Source organism: Chlorocebus sabaeus, chromosome 22 (genome assembly GCF_047675955.1).
Source record: "Chlorocebus sabaeus isolate Y175 chromosome 22, mChlSab1.0.hap1, whole genome shotgun sequence".
Classification (NCBI taxonomy): Eukaryota; Metazoa; Chordata; class Mammalia; order Primates; family Cercopithecidae; genus Chlorocebus; species Chlorocebus sabaeus.
The window spans coordinates 33,278,664-33,299,519 of NC_132925.1; the positions used below are offsets into that span (position 1 = coordinate 33,278,664).

At 41.2% G+C, this 20,856-nt stretch overlaps 1 protein-coding gene across 1 annotated transcript in view; it reads left to right on the forward strand.

Moving 5' to 3' along the window:
- Positions 1-20,856, forward strand: part of SIDT1 (SID1 transmembrane family member 1) — an 88,529-nt gene that overhangs the window by 14,056 nt on the left and 53,617 nt on the right. Inside the window, exons 2-3 of the mRNA XM_007985781.3 lie at positions 13,570-13,691; positions 14,691-14,861. Coding sequence (XP_007983972.1) covers positions 13,570-13,691; positions 14,691-14,861 — 293 coding nt within the window. The remainder of the gene's footprint in view (positions 1-13,569; positions 13,692-14,690; positions 14,862-20,856) is intronic.

The following is a 20,856-nucleotide window of genomic DNA, read 5'->3' on the forward strand; positions in this document are numbered from 1 at the left end:
AGAATTCATTAAAAAGATACCCAGTAGCTCACAAACATAAGTTACTGGGCTCAGACAACATTTGGGGACCAAGGGAGACTACGCTGCAAGGAATAGCAGCAGTCATGCCACAGGAATGATTTGCTTGGGGTTCTTCCCCCACACCACTGCCTACACTGCCACTAGATATGGTCACCCCGGACCCTGCTGCTATGGACCCTATTGATATCACCATTGCCAGTGAACTTGAAACTCTCTCTTCATTTTTGTGTCATTTACTCACAATTGAATGTACCAAATGGGCATATCCATCTACCCAAGCACAGGAGGTCCTGTATCCGGCCCCTTTGACATCCATAGGCAGCCTTGCATCCCACAAAACTCACACAGTGGGGTGGAGGAGGAGTGATTCCTCCGGAACATGCAAGGGTTTTGGATGCTTGGTAACCCCAAAACCAATCCCACCAAACATCTTCATAGAGGGAGCTGAAGCTGGGGCATTTGTAAACAGCTTCCTGGGCCCAGACATAGGCAGGGACCAAGATGTGACAGGGGGAAAAGCTGGGGTGCTGCTGCCATCTACCTTCATCCATCAAAAGACGAACATCTCCTCTGAGTATCAGAGTGAATTCAAGTGGTATAGATCATCTCTGCCACAATGTTCTTTCCACGATTAGAAATGGTTTTCTCTCTTAAACATGGCCTTACCTGAAGCCTCTTCTGCTTGTCTCAAGAAGTTGTCTTTGAAGAGGAAGATGTTTGCAGATGATTGGTTTTGCTCATTTAGAAAGCAGTTTCCTTTAGGTAATATTTATATCCTGACAAACACGTATTTAAAGTTATAAATGGCGCCAGTCTGGCAATAAATTCTATTACAAAAATAAAAGGCTGGTAAGTGTCAGATCACAACTCTTACAATCATAACAATAATTTTCTACTACTTTTCCATCTTCAGAGCATTAATTAAGTAGGCCCCAGAATAGTTCTAGAAGATACTTGCCTGCAGTGTATAGAAATAAAATCCAGGGCATGGATACTTGAGATCTGTCTCAAACCAGAAAAATAATTATTTTTCCTTTTCCAATCCCCTCACAGGAGTATGAGACCTAGCAAGAAGTAGAAAGAGACAGGAAAGATAAAGAGGAAAAAAGAAATCATGCACAGGAGATGAGCACACTCAGATACCTACGAGGAGGTTGAACTAACCCAGGCTGTTGGCTGCCTCCCAGGAGCCAAGCCTGGGGATATCTAAAGACAGAGGGATGTCAGTGGGACTGAAAAACCAATGAAGCCGGCGCAGTGGCTCACGCCTGTAATCCCAGCACTTTGGGAGGCTGAGGTGGGCGGATCACCTGAGCCCAGGAGTTCAAGACCAACCTGGCCAACATGGTGAAACACCTTCTCTACTAAAAATACAAAAAAATTAGCCAGGCATAGTGGTGCATGCCTATAACCCCAGCTACTTGGGAGGTTGAGGCAGGAGAATCGCTTGAACCCGGGAGGCAGAGGTTGTAGTGAGCTGAGATAGTGCCATTGAACTCCAGCCTGGCAACAAGAGTGAAACTCTATCTCAAAAAAAAAGCAAGCAAACCAATGCAAAAACTGAGGAACCTGGAGAGACAGAAAATGATTAGCTCTTGAAGTGAGAGGCAAAGGTTGCCCAGAATCTGTTCGATTCTTCAGGACATAATATCTTCACACCAGTTTCCATGAAAAATATCCAGGACAGTATTTCCCAAAGTATGTTCCATGGAACAACTGCTCTTTCGGATAGTCTCACTACTTATTGCGTGTTAAAAGGGTCCCAAGTGTAAGGGAGCTTAATCATGTTTTGAATGCCCAATCTGAACCCCATTTGATATGGTTTGGCTGTGTCTCCATCCAAATCTCATCTTGAATTGTAGCTCCCGTAATCCCCATGTGTCATGGGAGGGGACTGGTGGGAGGTGACTGAATCATGGGGGTGGGTTTTTCCCATGCTGTTCTCACGATAGTGAATACGTCTCACAAGATCTAATGGCTTTATAAAGAGCAGTTCCCCTGTACACGCTCTCTTGCCTGCCGCCATGCAAGATATGCCTTTGCTCCTCCTTTGCCTTCTGCCATGACTGTGAGGCCTCCCCAACCACGTGGAACTGTGAGTCCATTAAACCTCTTTTTCTTTATAAATTACCCAGTCTTGGGTATTTTCACAGCAGTATGAAAATGGACTAATACATCATTCTTATGTGTTTGGCGGAAATTCTCCATTTCATGAGTATTAACTAGAGGTAGAACTCCTTTCATGACAGAAGATCAACACCAAGCACTTACTTTCTCATTCCCCCTCTTATTTTTACCCCCCACCAAGCTCAGGCATGGGCATGTAGTCAAGATGCTGCCAATCAGATCTGCTTTCCCTAAACTTTGACTTGGGAACCAACGATACAAGAAAGCAGCTGTTCAGCAGCAACAGAGGCAACACTGAGTTTCCAGGGATGAGCATGGCAACACGGTGGCACTTAAACCTTCCAAAGGCTTTCTTTTGTCCTTAGAATAAAGCCCCAACTGCCCCAATATGACTTATAACACTCTTTGGGATTATAATAGCCCTTCATGCACCTCATGCTCCAGCCAAACTCATTTTCTCTTAATTCTTCAAATATGCTTCTCTTACCGTCTCTCTTCTCCTTCCTTATGTCTACTACACTGTAGCCTTTGTTTGGAAACTTATCTTGCTCTGCCCTCCCCGTCCTTTTCTGGTTAATTCCTACTCATCCTTTAGGAAAATATTCCCCCCAAAATCTATGTCATGCAATCCCACAGGAACTTGAATGTCAATGTAATGGCTTGTTCACTGGCATCCTGTTCGCAAACCTCTGATGTCAAAGAGAAAAGTGCTACGTCTACACTCCTGATTAATGTATCTCCTGTGTCCAGAACAATGCTTCTCACAGGATAGGGAGTCAAACATTCATTGATTGAACAAAGTTCATCAGAAAGTAGCCAGAATCTGACTGTGCATTTTTCTGTATTCTTAGCCTGCCAATGATTATCCTTCTCTTCAACGTTTTTCCGTGTTTGTATTGAATTGAACATTTTAATATAAAATCTAGATTATAAACCAAAGGATGAAGGCTTATATGGCTATATTTATTCTACATTATTGCTAGGCATAATGAAATTGGTGAGATGAGTTCTGGAAACTGCCTCTTTCTAGAAAAGTGCTCTGAGTACAAAATGCTGAGAATTTAAAAGTATAGGGAATAAATAGCTCCCAAGGAATAAACTACACTTTTCAATGAGATGGAATTCACTGGAATGAGCTCTTCCAGGCTAGCTGGAAGCCAGGCTGTGAAAAGAAATTAATATCCTACATGAGATGGACTACATAGTCTCTTTTTTTTTTTTTTTTTTTTTCTGCCAGGGGTGATTGAGCTTATAAGTGTGTCTCCATGATAAGAAAGGGATTCAGGACTGCAGGGCTGCTTTGCTCAGGGGCAGCTGTTTTTATACAACAGTCACCAGACTCTCCCAGCAGTCCCATCTTCACTCGGCCAGCTGTGACTGGCAATCCCATGAAGAGTCTTGGCAGTGTTAAAAAGTAAACTGAAGCACAATAAGAATTCAAAGAGAGTATTTGAGCAAACAGAGATCCATCAATCAGGCAGCTCCAAACCGAAGTGGTTTCCTGGGCTCGACCAAGGGAACACAAGGAGAAGGCTTTGATAGGGTGAAAATAGAAATGAAGAAAAGAAAATATTTTTTTAGTTACAGTTACACAACTGCCTTACTTGGTTTATCCTGCTGGAAAGTTCCTAGTTACAGAACTGTAAGTTAGTCTGTGGCTTCTGATTGGTATGTTCTAAGTTTTTTTTTTTTTTTTTTTTTTTGAAATAGAGTCTGGCTCTGTCACCCAGGCTGGAGTGCAGTGGCACGATCTTGCCTCACTGCAATCTCCGCCTCCTGGGTTCAAGCCATTCTCCTGTCTCAGCTTTCCAAGTAGCTGGGACTACAGGTGCCCACCACCACACCCAGCTAATTTTTGTATTTTTAGTAGAGGCAGGTTTCACCATATTGGTCAGGCTGGTCTTGAACTCCTGACCTCAGGTGATCCACCCACCTCCTCCCAAAGTGCTGGGATTACAGGCAGGAGCCACAGTGCCCATAATCCCAGCTTATGTTTGCAAGTCAAGCAAGGTTTAGGACATTTATGAGGCCTAACTGGCTTTGTCTGCTCAGGAATTCTTCAGGCCTGGCCTCCATGTTAATTTACTTTAACAGCAAGTACGTAAAAGCTGAAGATAAGATGACAGTAAGGGAAAGGTAGAGTTTTGGAGAATGAATTGTTTTAAAATCCTACAAACCTAATGTTATGAGTTGATTTGTTGTCCCAAAAATATATGTTGAGGTCCTAATCCCTAGACTCTATGAATGTGACCTTATTTGGAAGTATCATCTTTGCAGATGTGACCCAGTTAAGACGAGGTCATTAGGGCCCCAATCCAATGACTGAAATACTTATAAGAAGAGGGAAATTTGGACACACACACACACACACACATACACACACAGAGAGAACAGCATGTGAAGACAGAGACACACAGGGGGACCGTCATGTAGCAACAGAGGCAGAGAAGGGAGTGATTAGCAAACAGTGATTCACACACTAAGGAATGCCAAGGGTTCACAGACACCACCAGAAGGCAGGAAGAGGCAAGGAAGATTTCTATCCAGAGGAAGCTCTCAGAGGGAGCATGGCCCAGCTAACCCTTCATTCCAGACTTCTAGTCTGAAGAACTGTGAAAGAATAACTTTCTGTTGTTTCAAGCCACCTACTTTGTGGTACCTTGTTACGGCATCCTAGGAAACTAACTTGATGACACAGAATCAAGCCTTGCATATTACTGTTCAATGTAATACCAACTTCACCTGGGTCCCCTGGCTATATTTCTTTTCCAGGGCCGAGAAATGGAGAAATGAGCTATGTGAATGAGGTCAGAGACAATGCAAAGTTCTGCAACTGGCTGAGACCTAAAGAGAGGCAGTCAGTGCTTCTTCGGCACCACATCCTGAAATAAAGTTTCCACTTGCATATGAGAGACAGAAAGAGAGAGACAGACAGACAGACAGGGGGGCGGAGTCTGATCTATGAAGTTAGCATAAGCAAGTCAAACACTAGAATAAGTGTACACCGCGGCAAATGAGCCAGGAGAGCAATGAGAGTACGTTTTGGGTTCTGCCACACCTGTGCGTAACAAGGAGCCTTTATACAATGAGGGCTGTCGCTCAGAAGTGGGCAAACACAAAGGCCAGCACATCATGGCTTCTTTTTTATTATTAGTAGGAAACATTCTAGACATAAAACAAGTATAGAAAATAATGTAACAAGCACGTATGTGCCTCACACTCTGCTTAAGAAATAAAAGGATAATATATTTCCTGTTTTTCCTCACCCTCATCCTCTTCCTCCATCCCCAAAAGTGACCATTTTGGGGAGACAGTCCTTCATAGGTTCCCTTGATTTCTGCACATCTTACACGAAGGCACCAACTGAAGTTTTAAAAATACTATCATTTCAAGCATATTTGCATAGCAAACAGCCTCAGAAAGCAAACGATATCTCCCTGTGGACTAAAGGAAAGACAGACTTACTGTCTGTTATAAAAAAACTTGGGTTTTCTAAGCTCAGGGTTCCTCTCCTATAGTGCAACCCCCTGCATGTAGGTAGGTATCCATCTGGACCCATCTCTGTCACCTTCATAGTACTGAGGGACCAGAAGAAGTGAAGCTAATGTTGCTTACCCTGACAAGAGTCATCAAATTATTTGTTTCCAACCCAGGAGACTTGTGTCTTCTCCCAGTATCGATGACACTGCGGCAAAGGGGTAAAGTCTCAGATCCTTCAAAGTTCTTGAAATCCATTATTTTAAATGTGATGTTTTTTTGTTTTTTTTTTGTTTTTTTTTTTTTGAGACGGAGTCTCGCTCTGTCACCCAGGCTGGAGTGCAGTGGCCGGATCTCAGCTCTAAATGTGATGTTTATCATTTCTGATTATATATATTTTACTGAAGATGTACAAATAAAAATGTTGTATTGTTTTCCTTGTTTACAAAGTTAAATAAATGAGAAAATTAAGTATGTTTCCTTCAGCAACCTGCTTCTTCTCTCAATTTATCTTCTTGAGATTTATCCATACTGATCCATATTTCAGTTCATTTGCTTTTAACCACTGTATAGCATTTCATTGCATGAAGATAATTTATCTCTTCATACTTCTATTATTTAGTTTATTTGGTTGTCATTTAGGTTGTTTCCAAATTTTATTGCTGCAACCAATGCTTGCAGTGAACATTCTTGTTTATGACCCCTTGTGCATATGTAAGAATTTTCTTGTGCCTAAACTTAGTCATGGAAATGCTTAGATGTAATGCGAACTCATCTTCAACTGTAGTAGATATTGGCAACTGACTGAACTCATTGCACCAAATAACATTTTCATTCGCAATATGCAAATTTCTATTTCTCTACATGTTGCAAACATGGTATTGTCAACACTTGGGAGGCTTTACCTTTCTGATGAGTGTAAGTGCTAAACATCTTTTCACAGGTTCTTTGGTCATTCTTTTTATTATTATTTTTTTAATATTTTTTGAGACAGGGTTTTCACTCCCATTGCCCAGGCTGCAGTGTAGTGGCCTGATCTCGGCTCACTGCAACCTCTGCATCCTGGGCTCAAACAATGCTCCTGCCTCAGCCTTCTGAGTGGCTGGGACTACAGGAGCACGCCACTGCATCCAGCTAATTTTTGTATTTTTTAAATAGAGACAGGGGTTTCACCATGTTGCTTAGGCTGGTCTCAAACTCCTGAGCTCAAGGGATCCGCACAACTCAGCTTCCCAAAGTGCTGGGATTACAGGCATGAGTCACCACGCCTGGCCAGGTCATTCTTTTCAGTTGTTGTTTATATCCTTAACCCACTTTTTCCATTGGTGGTTTTTTTTTCTTGTAAGTTTTAAGGGTCCTTATATATTCAAGACACTGATATTTTGTCTGTTTTATATGTACAAACATCCCTAGTCTGTGGCTTGTCTCTTCCCCTCCTGTATGGTGTTTATATAGTTTCTTCATTTCATAGTAGAATAATAGATGATACGAGTTGGGTACAGTGGAGCCAGGGATTCAAAATAGTGAGGCAGCATCTTCTGACCAAGCATTGCATGGAGATTGGAACACAGGCTGGGGTACTGGTCATGATTCTTCCATTGCTGAGTATCCTTGGAGAGGTGCCATCATGTCTATTTCAGGTTCCTCCTCTGTACGTGGGATGGTTGGGGTAGATGGTCTCCCTAAGTGCCTTCCCAGATGTAAGGTTTTCCAACACTGAGTGAAGGTCTTATGCATCAAGCAGGCAATGGCAGGACCTATGTGGAAAAGCCCAACTTGTAGGAAGCCTGTGCTGCTTTCCTGACTCCCCCGGGGGTAATCACGTTGTCCTCTGTGTACCCACAGTACTTGCTCACATTGCTACCATCATACTCATCACATTATGCAGTTATTGGTGCCTTTTCCATTTGTCTTTTTGACTAGATTGCAAGCCTCCTCGAGAGCACAGTTGCCTTTAGAATAGCCCCAGCACCTCCCATAGCTCCTGACTCAGGGAAAATCCTCAGTAAATGTTTGATGGATGAGAGTGGGAGCTTGGGAAAGACAGGAGGGAGGGAGAGAAGAGGAGCCTGCAGAGGTACACTCAGTGAACACAACCAAACACAGCACAGTTACTCAAACAGTTAAACATCTGAAAAAAGGACCATCAGCAGATACTGTTGTAGCTCTTTTACAAGTGGAGTCAGTTTTTCAAGATCATACAGGAAAACAGTGGTGTACTGAATAATGGAAACCAATAATCTCTGATTCTTAATCTAATATTCCAAATAATATAGGCTGCAGTTTCATTATTTTAGCAAAAATAAACTAGATTTTTGAATTGAATTCATTTCCATTCTTTTATGCAACAGAAATATATTCCTTATAATTTTGAACCTTTCCCTACTGACATGCTGAAAGATTAAAAGGAGAGTCTCTAAGCTTTAAGACCTTTCATAACTGTGATCTATATAATATCAGAGATGGAAGTACTTAAATAATTCTCTCTTAGCTAGCTATAATTCAATTTCCTGCTTGTAGTAAACACAGAAAGCAAACCAGATTTATGCAATAAAAGTGCTCTTGTTGTCATGACAACAGGAAAAAGCAACAAGAGGAAAAATCTTAGCTCTTAGGAATGGCCTTTCACAAGGTGTCACCGCCCATTAAGCATGGTCAATACCCTGTCCTTCATTTAGTTTTGCCTTTACACAGCTTTCTTCGCTGCTGCAAATGTAATCCAATTTTCTCAGCTGCATATTAGCCTCAGGAAAGGCAAAGCAAATTTTGATCAGGGCTCTTTATCCTTTCCTGGGGGTAATCCACTATCTGTTCATCTTGAAAAACTGCCCAATGTCTTCTAGCTCCTATTCTAACTTATTTTTGGCAATTTATTATGCCAGGATCTCTGAATTTGTTTTTATTATGACTAGTAAGAACATTATTAAATAATAAAAAGGTTAAGTAGATTGCAAAAGCCAGGCCAGGAATAAAATGAGGGTGTGGAGATGAACAGTGAAGTGGGATAATCATGGCAGTGATACATCTGTTCTGCCAGTCCAGTGTCAGCCTCAACAAACACCAGCTTCCAGACCAGCTCTGATATTGGTGATCTCATGGATGTACATCTCAGAACAGTGGGCAGTTGGCGAGTTGCTGACTAACGGAGTTATCCATTAGATGGTTTCTTTGGAACAATCCTTTCCAAAGTCTAGTCCCCACCCATGTACATCAGAATCCCCCAGCAGCTTGCTAAAAATTTGTATTTTTAAGTTCTATTCTTGATCTGCCAAGTCACAAATGCTGGGGGTTGACTTGAGGGATTTGCTTTGCTGAAAAGCACACTAAAATTTGAAAATCTTTGCCTTAGATCAAAGTGTGAAAAAAAAGATTGAAGGAAATCCCATCTGACATTAAGTACTTAAGAAGGGAGGAGGAGGTTGCATCTTAGGTGAAAAAAGGGAGGCAGACAAGTTCCTTAGGTTTTATCTCAGTTCTGACTGCTGTAGCTTTTAAGCTGGACCAACGTGTGCTCTAAAAACACATGCTATATAATGCTGATGAGTGTCTGTATTACAGCCTCAAAAGTGAGCCTGCTTCTAAGCTAATGCATTCTGCCAGGCACTAAGGATGCCAAAGATGAAGTTTGCAGCTTCCTAGAAGAGCCATGCAGGTAAACTAGCAGTTTAAATATCATGTGGTCCACAATGAGATGCAATTTTACACCCACTAGTATGGCTATATTAAAAAAAAAAAAAAAGGTAGTGACAAGTGTTGGCAAGGATGTAGAGAAACTAAAGCCCTTATATATTGCTTGCTAGGCAAATCACTGAATGTAAAATGATGTACCTCTTTGGAAAACATTTTGGCAGTTCCAAAAAAAGTGAAACATAGAGTTACTGTGTCTCCCAGCAATTCTACTCATAGGCATAAGCCCAAAAGAATGGAAAATACATGTTCATACAAAAATTTGTGTACAAATGTTCACAGAAACGTCGTTTATAATAGCTAAAAAGTGAAAACAATCCAAATGTCCATCAACTGAAGAATGGATAAACAGGATGTGGTATGTGCATGCAATGGAATATTATTTAGTAATAAAAAGGAATGAAGTACTGATACATGCTACAACATGAATGAACCTTAAAAACATTATGCTAAGGAAATAAGCCAGATACAGAAGGACACATTGTTCCATTTATTTGAAATATAGGCAAAGCCGTAAAGACAGAAATTAGGTTAGTGGTTGCCAGGGATTGGGGGAAGGAAGGAATGAGGAGTGACTGCCAATGAATACAGGTTTCTTTTTGGGATGAGAAAAATATTAGAATTAAAGAGTGATGATGGTTGCACAACTTGGTGAATATATTAAAAACTACTGAATTGTGTACTTTAAAAGAATGAATTATGTGATGTATGAATTATATTTCAATTTAAGTGATAAAAGAAATGGCCAAGAAAAAATAATACAGTTGACTACATTTTAAGGATGCTATGTGTGGTAGAGATACCATATAGAGGTAATCAGAGGCCACACAGCACACCCACAAAAAAGAGGGACACCACTTATTTGGTAGGATAGGAAAATGTTAGGGAAGACTTCCTAAAGGAAGACTTTAAGAATGAGGAAGATATCCAAGGCCAGTCAACACTGGGGACATAACCTTTTTGAGAAACAGTAATTGGACATGACAAGACAGTGGAGATGTTGGTAGGCAAAGAAACTAGAGACGAAGGCACGGAAGACATCAAGAAGAGGCGTGAGGGATTCAAATCCGTGGAGAAAGGGTGAACTTTTAAGTAAGTGATGTTGGAATAACTGGAGAACCGTATGAAACAAAGATAAAATTGCAATCACTCCTTACACCACATGCAAGTATTGATTGCAAAGGGATTAGAGGTTTAAATAATTTTTTTAGGATGAAACCATAAAATACTAAAAGAAAGTATGAGCAAATTCTTCAGTAACCGGGAACTGAAATTCTTCAGTAACAAGGAAGTCAATGAAAACTTCCTTGACTATGACTCAAAATTCAGGAAAAAGATTGAGAAATTTGACAACTTGAATCTAATGATGCCTCTAGATCTAACTACCAGTTTGCAGGCAATACAGGAGATCAATAAAGCCTGTTCAATGACACTGCGGGGTGCAATCCACAAAATTCGGAATGTGGGTTCTTCTACAGATTTGTAATCCTGTTTTGTGAGCTGTTTTCTTTAACAAACAAGTGTCCCCAAAAAGGAGAGAGGGGTACCCCTTACATTAAAAGAGACTCAAAAGACATATGAACCAACTACAATGTATGGGTCTTGTTTGTGTCCATTTTTTTTAACTGGAAAAAAATTTTGAAACAATTGAAAAAATTCAAACACTATGTGGATGTTAGTAATTGTTAGGATTATTAATTTTATCAAGTGGGATAATAGTATTGTGTTTAAGTTCAAAAGAGAAGGCTTCGTGTCTTAGAGATATAGACTGAACTGTGGTGCGGATAAATGATGCAGTCTTTGATGTGTACCTCTTTCTCTCTTTTTTTTTTTTTTTTTTTTGAGACGGAGTTTCACTCTTTGTTGCCCAGGCTGGAATGCAGTGGCACAATCTTGGCTCACTGAAACCTCTGCCTCCTGGGTTCAAGCGATTCTCCTGCCTCAGCCTCCCGAGTAGCTGGGATCACAGGCATGCGCCACCACGTCTGGCTAATTTTGTATTTTTAGTAGAGACTGGGTTTCTCCGTGTTGGTCAGGCTGGTCTCAAACTCCCAACCTCAGGTGATCCACCCACCTCGGCCTGCCAAAGTGCTGGGATTACAGGAGTGAGCCACCGCGCCCGGCATGGTGTGTACTTTCAAATTGGGAAATAGGAGGTATAAATGAAATAAAATACATTTGTTAGTAATTATTAAAACTGGATGATAAGTACATGAGCACTCATTATAGTATTCTTGTTACTTTGGGGTAAATCCAAAAATTCTTCAGAGCCACTGAAGGCCTTTTCAACAGGGGAATGAGGAATGACAGATGAAACTGCCCTTCTAGCAAGTGCAGCCCTGGAGTCGGAAGATTAGACAGGGGGCTGCCAAGGAGGGTCACTGTGATGCAGGACTGAGCTATGAGAGTGTCACTGGCAGCGGAGGGGAGGATCTGGTTGTGAATGGTATTAAGGACATAGAAGCAAAGGAACTAAAGAAGCAGGAATCAAGGATGAATCTCCAATTTCAGGCTTAGATGAATGGCTGCATGGTGGGGCCATTCAACAATCAAGGGAATTCAGAAGAAATTACAGTTAAGAGTGAAGGGAGTGATCATTCCATTTCAGATGCTTTGAGTGTGAGGTGCCTGTGGAAGATTCAGAGCTTAAGAAAGAGGTCTCGCTAGAGATATGGTGGCAATTTTCAGCTGCAGCATAATTTCCATGGAAACGTGTAGAGTGTAGGCACAAGAAAACTCTCCCTTCAGGGCAAGCACTTCCTATCAAATTAGTAAATTACTCTTGGGCTATTTTAACATTTAAAAAGCAATGCAGTGGCTTAAGGAGAATGATATGAGAACCAAATGGCAGTATATGACATCTATGCTATTCTGTTTCCTCCTAATTTCCATTTTGAATGTGCAATTGATCATTAGGGCTTAATTGCAGGATTTTCTTGTTTCATTTTCTTTCTTCTAATAAAGAAGCTATCAAGAGAATACTAAGGCATCAGAAAAACAAAATCTCATGTGGAAGATTAAATTTTGTTGTTGTTGTTGTTGTTGTTGTTTTCACCCTATCTCTCTTCTATTTTGTTCTCTTCCATACTGCCTATGGTATTACAAAAATTGAAAGAAGGCCAGCTGTGGTGGCTCACACCTGTAACCCCAGCACTTTGGGAGGCTGAGGTGGGCAGATCACTTGAGGTCAGGAGTTTGAGACCAGCCTGGCCAACATGGTGAAACCCTGTATCTACTAAAAATACAAAAATTAGCCGGGCATGGTGGTGCACACCTGTAATCCCAGCTACTTGGGAAGCTGAGGCAGGAGGATTCCTTGAACCCGGGAGGTTGCAGTGAGCCGAGATCACGCCACTGCACTCCAACCTAGGCGACAGAGGGAGACTCTGTCTCAAGAAAGAAAAAAACAAAAGAAAGAAAGAAAACACTAACACCATCTAGATCCAAAGTCACGTTCACTTTCCTGTTTTTAAAATAACCATAATAGGGTTAAATTCTTGGATTGATATGCATGTATTCAGAAAGACCTATGGAGTTACTGATATAAAAAAGCATTTTGTATCAAGGATTGATTTATGCCTTAGAGCAAGGGAAAGAGAAGAATACTCAGCCCTGTGATATCTGTTGCTGGGGAAGTGTCATGATTTATTGTTGGTGGGAGCATCAGGCCATCTGTTAGGCTTTAATAAAGTGTGGTCATAACATTTTGATTTGAAACACAGAATGATTTACCAACCCAAAATTAAAATTTTTCAGCAATTGAAGGTCTCATGGGATTTGTTTTTTGAAGGAGGGTGGCTTTGTGTGTGTTGTTTTATTTTTAGATATTTGTCTCTTTAGCATTTATATTCAAATAAGAAGAAAAATACATCAGTATCTTTCTTTTTCTGTTCTGGGTTCATTCTCAAAATCTTGTGTCGCCTGCTCCGTGCAAACTCCTCAGCTTGCTGTGGTCTCATCTAAAATTAACTGAATCAAAATTTTAGCAGGTTGGATTTCGGTATCATTTAAAAAAATTAAAAAAATTCTTCCCATCCAATTTCAATGTGCAATCAAGGTTGAGACCCACTCTGGTTACAATACGAATGAAGAGAAACACCTGAGGCATTTGGATTACCTATCATGAGAAGCAAATATCAGAAATTAAAGTGTTTCTGAACCTCATAGGGCAACTATGGTGTGTGTGTGTGTGTGTGTGTGTGTGTGTGTGTGCGCGCGCGCACGTTTTGCATTACCTCTTTCTCCCCTGCCATGCAGGTAACCGCTGTGAGGGTGTATGTGAACAGTTCCTCTGAGAATCTCAACTACCCGGTCCTTGTTGTGGTTCGTCAGCAGAAAGAGGTGCTGTCCTGGCAGGTTCCTCTGCTCTTCCAAGGACTGTAAGTGGGTTTTCTTCCAGGCAACTTCACTACATTTGGTTTTCTTCAATGTCCTAGAACTTAATTGATCTTTGCCCTAATGAAAGGAAAAATCAGACATTTGGAATGTCGAGACATTCTGCGTACAAAGTGCAAATAATGATCATGGTGCACTCTCTGACCTGTTCTCTCTGTTCAATTTTTAGATGAGCACTCTACCTAGATTGGCAACACCTAGAAGAGCTTTTACCATTTTAAAAACATACTATGATACTCTGTAGCTTTTGGGTACTGGGTCAACCAATAGCCCTGCAATGGGCTATGTCCAGCAGTTAACATAAATGAGTAACTCTTCCCCTGTTCTTCAAAATGCCCATCGTGTATCTGCATTCTTCATTCAATAATATTTATTGAACGCTATTAAGTGGTGGGTGCTGGAGATGCAGCAGCGAAAAAACAACAACATGCCTGCCCTCCTCGAGTTTCTATTTTTGCAGGGGAGAAGTGTATAAGATACTACTGCACTAATAAAAGAAATTGGAAGGCATGCAAAATGCATGCATAACATTATTTTTAAAGGTTGAAGAATTCGAGGGCTGAAATACTGACTCTGATAGCTTTGACTTGGACTCCAGGGCTTTCCTTACTCTCTATTTTAGCAATAGTTTGAAGAGTAGAAAATGGGAATCAGCTGGCTGTTTTATCAAGACAGTTTCCCCCTCAAATTGGATATTTATTCCTCATTGAATTAGGAGAATGGCTTAGCGTAATGTAGATGCCACTTAAGTGAACTAGTCAGCACAGAACAGTCCTCACATCCCTGCTATTATATCCTACAACCCAATGCCAACAACACTAGTTCTAAAATTACTGTTGGTAGTTCCAGTCTAAAATTCAAAACATAAGGACCTGAAAACAAATTTGGAGAGAAACAAAATGAGATAGGCTCCTTTCCCCACTTATACATTGAGTCTCTTTCTTGTTCTTGTTTATTTTTTTCCCCTATATTGGCTGCTTCAGATACCAGAGGAGCTACAACTACCAGGAAGTGAGCCGCACCTTATGTCCCTCAGAAGCAACCAACGAGACGGGCCCCTTGGAGCAATTGATATTTGTAGATGTAGCATCCATGGCACCCCTGGGTGCCCAGTACAAACTGCTAGTTACCAAGCTCAAGCACTTCCAGCTCCGGTAAGCGGGACTTTCTCTGTTTACGTGTCTGTGCTTCCTGTGCTTGTGGAAGCTCAATTCCCCTTCCATTCTTACAGACTGGGACTGTCGAAGGAAATTACCCACTTAGCGTATGATTTTAGCACCTGCTGAACTCTCCTTCCCATAACTGAGCAGCAGGGCCTTAATCTATACAAAAGAGTGGGAGTGCAGAAGGTGAGACTGGTTGACCTCATAGGTGAATCTGTTTTCAGGGATCAGTGTGAGGGTCCTGTCCAGCCTGAAGCCCAGGCAAGAATGACTGGTGACTAAATGCTTTTGTATTCCCAACCGGTGCCACACTCCTGAAGGAAGTTTTGTTTTAGTTCTAGGGAAGACATTAAGTTACTTTTCTTGTCCTTATTATTACTCCTGCTTTCTCCTTCCAGGTTAGTAACATAGGTAGGAATGCCTCTTTGTCCTTTCTTGGTGTGACTAGTATTGTTTTCCCCCTGTTTTTTAAAAAACTAAAATAAACAGGCAAGCTCATTGAAAAAATAAGCATGAGACTTGCACACTTCACTAAAGAAGCTACCCAAATAGTAAAAAAAAAAAAAACAACAACACACAACCTCATTAGCTATAAGAAATGTAAATTAAAACCATAATGGGATTCCATTACAACTACCAAATTGCTATAATTTGAAAGGCCTACATTCCACTCCTTTGATCTATACCCAACTCCTAGATATCTAATTATGGTATTCATTCAGTGGGATACTACGCAAAAATAAAAATGAACCAACTATTGCTATACCCAACAACATGGATGCATCTCACAATGTTGAGTAAAAGAAGACAGGCCGGGCACGGTGGCTCACGCCTGTAATCCCAGCACCCTGGGAGGCTAAGGCAGGTGGATCACCTGAGGTCAGGAGAGTGAGACCAGCCCAACCAACATGGTGAAACCCCATCTGTACTAAAAATAAAAAAAAAAAAATTAGCTGGGCAGGGTGGCAGGCGCCTGTAGTCCCAGCTAATCCGGAGGCTGAGGCAGGAGAATGCTTGAGCCCAGGAGTGGGAGGTTGCAGTGAGCCAAGATCATGCCATGCACCCCAGCCTGGGTGACAGATTGAGATTCCGTCTCAAAAAAAAAAAAAAAAAAAAAAAAAAACAGAGGCCAGACAAAAGGAATGTATGCTATTTTATTCCATTTATATAAAATTTACAGGCAGGCAAAACTATTCTGTGACGTTAGAAGTCAGAATAGTGGTGCCTTTGGGGAGGATAGAAGTGCATGGCTATGTTTGATGATAATTTATTCAAATATATACTTATAACTGCACACTTTTCTATAATACATGTTTGTTATATTTCAATTAAAAAGTTAATTTTTTAAAAAATCAGAATATTTCAAAATCGCACATGTCACTGTTTTGCAGCTTATTTTTCTGATCAGAATGTTGGGCTCTACAGTAAAGTTCTCCTTAAATTTAAGGTAGTTTATAAAGACATCTGTAGCCAGTAGAGTTGCTAATAGGACTCAAATATTTATCTTGGTCTTCTCTATACTCTTTGACATAGTGTTATACCCATACAGAAACATGGACAGATAAATGAATGAATGGTCAGAAGGATGGAGAAGTAGTTACAGAATTTTTTCTCAAGTCCCACCATTAATTCTGGTGTTGAAAAAGGTGACATGATAATTTTAAGAGCAAAGAACACTCTATCCTCCACAAGAAGAAGGAGAAAAAGATTCTCTGGTGAATAAGATCCACCCAGAGCGATTAAATCAGAGGCCCTAGGGGAGAGGTTTGGGCACTGGTAAATTGTTTGAAGTTCCCCAGGTGTTTCTAATGTGCAGTCAGAGTTGAGAACCACTACCCTAAAGCAATTTCTAAATATGGTGCTTCAGTTTAATTTAATATATATATTTTGAGTCCGAGTCTTTCTGTGTCACCAGGCTGGAGTGCAATGGCACGATCTCAGCTCACTGCAACCTCCATCCCCTGGGTTCAAGCGATTCTTGTGCCTCAGCCTTCCAAGTAGCTGGGATTACAGGTGTGTGCCACACTCCCGGCTAATTTTTGTATTTTTAGTAGAGACGGGATTTTGCCATGTTGCCCCGGCTGGTCTTGAACCCCTGGGACTCAAGCGATCCACCCGCCTCAGCCTCCCAAAATCCTGATATTACAGGCATGAGCAACCGTGCTTGGCCTAATTTAATAATTTAAAAATCTACTTGTGATATTTAACCATATGGGAATACACATTTGACGGGAGTGATAACATGTTACAATACTTGCATAGAGTGCAGTTTGAACTGCAGAGAAGCCTTGCTTTTATCAACTGATCTCTGTCTTTAATCAATCAATCAAGTGTCACCTGGTAGCAGTGGCCGTGTCACTTGGTGGTAGCATATTTGAATTGTAGGAATGGTCTTCTGTAAGCTTAATTAGAACCTTTTGAGAACTGAATGCTGTGAAAATAAAGTCATAAGGTCACAACTGTAGCTAGTGTTAATGAATTATATGCATGCTGATGAAATTGCAAATCTATTCCCTCATGTTGTTTTCTGTTTTTACCTCATAATATGACTTAACCTCAGCAACCAGACTTTAAAAGCATTTCAAAATCACACATTTACACACCAGCCTGGCTGGTGACCTGGAAATCCAAAGGATGACGGTAGTGGGGAAATGCTGAGGATTGTGATGAGAACTGGGCTCAGGAATTGAGAGAAATACTGAAGAAGTAATTCAAAATCTCTAAGATCGAAGTTTCTATTGTACGGTTTTGCATAGCAGACTATAATGTACATAGAACACATTTTGGGAATTTTTTTCCCCTAGAATCATACGTTTTAAGAACTGAAGGACCTTTGGGAATCTAATCCATCTGCCTCATTTTAACAGATGAGCAAACTGCTGCCCAGAGAAGTTAAGTGACTTATTCAAATTCACACAGCTAGGAAAGGGCAAAATCAAGGCTAAATTGTACTTCTGACTCGCAGTCCTGCACTCTTCTCACTATGACAAGCTATTTCTACTTTCTATTTAAAACTCTCCTCCCAATGGTTTGTGTTTCTCTAAATATGTTTCTCAATTCCTTGAAACATTTACTTAAATCCAACTTTACTAGCAGAGCACAGTGGCTCCCGCCTGTAATCCCAGCTACTCAGGAGGCTGAGGCAGGAGGATGACTTAAGTCCAGGAGTTAAGACTAGCCTAGGCAACATAGTCTCTAAAAAAACAAAAACCAAAAATATTAGCCAGACATGATGGTGTGTGCTTGTAGATCCAGTTACTCAGGAAGTTGAGGCAAGAGGACTGATTGAGCCCAGGAGTTTGAGGCTGTTTTTAGCCACGATTGTGCCACTGCCCTCTAGGCTGAGCAACAAAACGAGACCCCATCTCTACAAAATTCCTTTAAAATTAAAACAACTCTGCTTTAAAGCATTACTCCCTGCCATCTACCTATCCTCTGCACACACACACAACTGCGCCACTACTCTTTTTCTACACTCCAGTGCCTAGGCGTTTAGTGTTGCTAGAGTGTGAAATTGCAGGCAGGCAACAGCAGATGGCCACAGAAACAGGCAAGCATGTGATCATGGGGTAGGAGGATCTTAGGAAGGGGCGTTAGGAAATTTAAATAGGCCGGGTGCAGTGGCTCACGTCTGTAATACCAGCACTTTGGGAGACCAAGGTGGGCACATCACCTGAGGTCAGGAGTTCAAGACAAACCTGGCCAACATGGTGAAACTCCATCTCTACTAAAAAAAAAAAAACAAAAAAACGAAATATAGCCGGGCGTGGTGGCACATGCCTGTAATCCCAGCTACCTGGGGGGCTGAAGCAGAATAATCGCTTGAACCGGGGAGGCAAAGGTTGCAGTGAGCTGAGATACACCACTGCACTCCAGCCTGGGCCATAGAGAAAGACTCCGTCTCACACACACACACACACACACACACACACACACAAAATTAAACAGTTGTCTATATTGTGTATGGAGAATGGATTTAAAGAGGACAAAACAGGATGCAGAGAAGTTCGAAGGCTGATGCAGTGGTCAAAATAAATAATGAGGAGGTGAATTGAAATATTAGGGGAGGCGAAATTGCTGAAATTTGATTAAATATGAGGGAAAAAGAAAAGAGAGAGTCATTAATGCCAATGTGGCTTGTAGATGGTGGGGCCACTAAGAGAAAATGAGAATTTTGATAAGAAAAAGAATAGATGATAGCTTCACTCTGGGACAGGTTGAGTTTGAAATACAGATATCTGGCAAAGTGTTGGATGTATACTAATATGACACTTAGGGGAGAGCTCTGAGTTACAGTTAGGCAGACTAGTGCAGTCTTGATGAACACATCAAGAAGCCTGGTCCACATGATGCCTGGGCAAGACAGGGTTACAGGAGATAGGGTTGGAGAAACAGGCAGTGCCCAGCTTTGATCTTTAAGATGTTGGCTGCTAGACTATGGAGTAGAACTTCATCTTTCAGGTTATGGGAGCCATTAAAGGATTGTGAGCAACAGGATAGCATTCAGAGATCTGATTTCTAGAGATGACTTGAGTGGCAGTGTGGAAGAGGAATTACAGAGAGGAAAGATGAGGGACAAATAGGCAAATGGAAAGTTATTTGAATGGGGAAGAATAAAAAATGATTAGAACTTGCATGTGTATGGCAGCAGCAAGGTTGTAAGGGAGAAAACAAGTCAAATAGTACACATGGAGATAATTCATAATTCAGCAAATATATGTGGCAGAATCAAATTTATAGTCCTCTATGAATACTTGCAGCCTTCAGCCCTCCCCTAGCCTTCTAAGTAGGGATCTTGAGTCTGTCTTAAGAGGAGAGAGTGTGTGAGTGAGATGGCTCAGCTACCATGCTGTGAAAAGTAATAGACTTTTTGAAGAAATGGGTGGATAAGAGAATTTTAGACGATTTTGCTATGTGTCATACTACATAATCACCTTTTGGTATTTTGGAGGAGACGACGATAAAGATTTACATTCCTTTTTTTTTCTCTCTCTCTCTCTCTTAATGATGCTGTACTGGGCAAACATGGTGCTTCAGGTGGAGGCAGGTTACTTTTACACTAATACAATGAGTAGGACCTGGTGATCAATCAAATATGGAAAGTGATAGAAAGCGGGTAGTCCAAGATGACTCCTAGGGTGATGTCAGAGGTCTGGTGAGGTTTACTGACAAGGGGACATAGTAGGTCAGGATCAGGGAAGTGACAGCACATTCCCTCTTATTATGTTGAATTTGAGGTACTCAAGGATGGTCAAGTGCAGAAGCCTAGCAGGGGATCACTATTCTGTGACTGGAGCTCAGGAGATGGCCCTGGGCTGGACATAGGGACTTGAGATTCACTGGCATTATTGTGGTATTTACAGCAGCTGGATACACATTTTAAAATAAGTTGATCAAGAACAAGGCTGTGGGTAACATTCTCATTTAAGGGATGGTCTGAGAAACTAAAGCTGTCATAAGGGGCTGAGTAGACACAGCCAGAGGTGTGGGAGAAATCACAGGGGGTTAAGTCACTGGATTTAATACTTAGATAGTGCTATAGTCTCAATGTTTGCATTCCCCAAAATTCATATCGAAGTCTCCACAGTGATGGTACTAGGAGTTGGGGCCTGTGGGAAGTGATTAGGTTGTGAGAGTGGAGCCCTTGTGAATGGGATTAATACCTTTATGAAAGAGTCCCCCAAAAGGCCCTTTGTCCTTTATGCCACATGAGGATGCAGTGAGAAGGCACCATCATTGAGGAAGCAGGCTCTCATCAGACACCTTGCTGTTGAACATCCTAGCCTGTAAAACTGTAAGAAATAATAGATTTCCGTTCTTTACGAGTCACTTAATTGACGGTATTTTTGTTATAGCTGCCTGAATAGACTAGGGCAGGAGCTGACTGTTACTCTTAGCGAAGGCAATTTCAAGCGAGTGGTAGAGAAAGAATCCTGATAGCAGTGGGTGGAGGAAAGAATGAAAGAGAAAGAGAGATAAACATGGA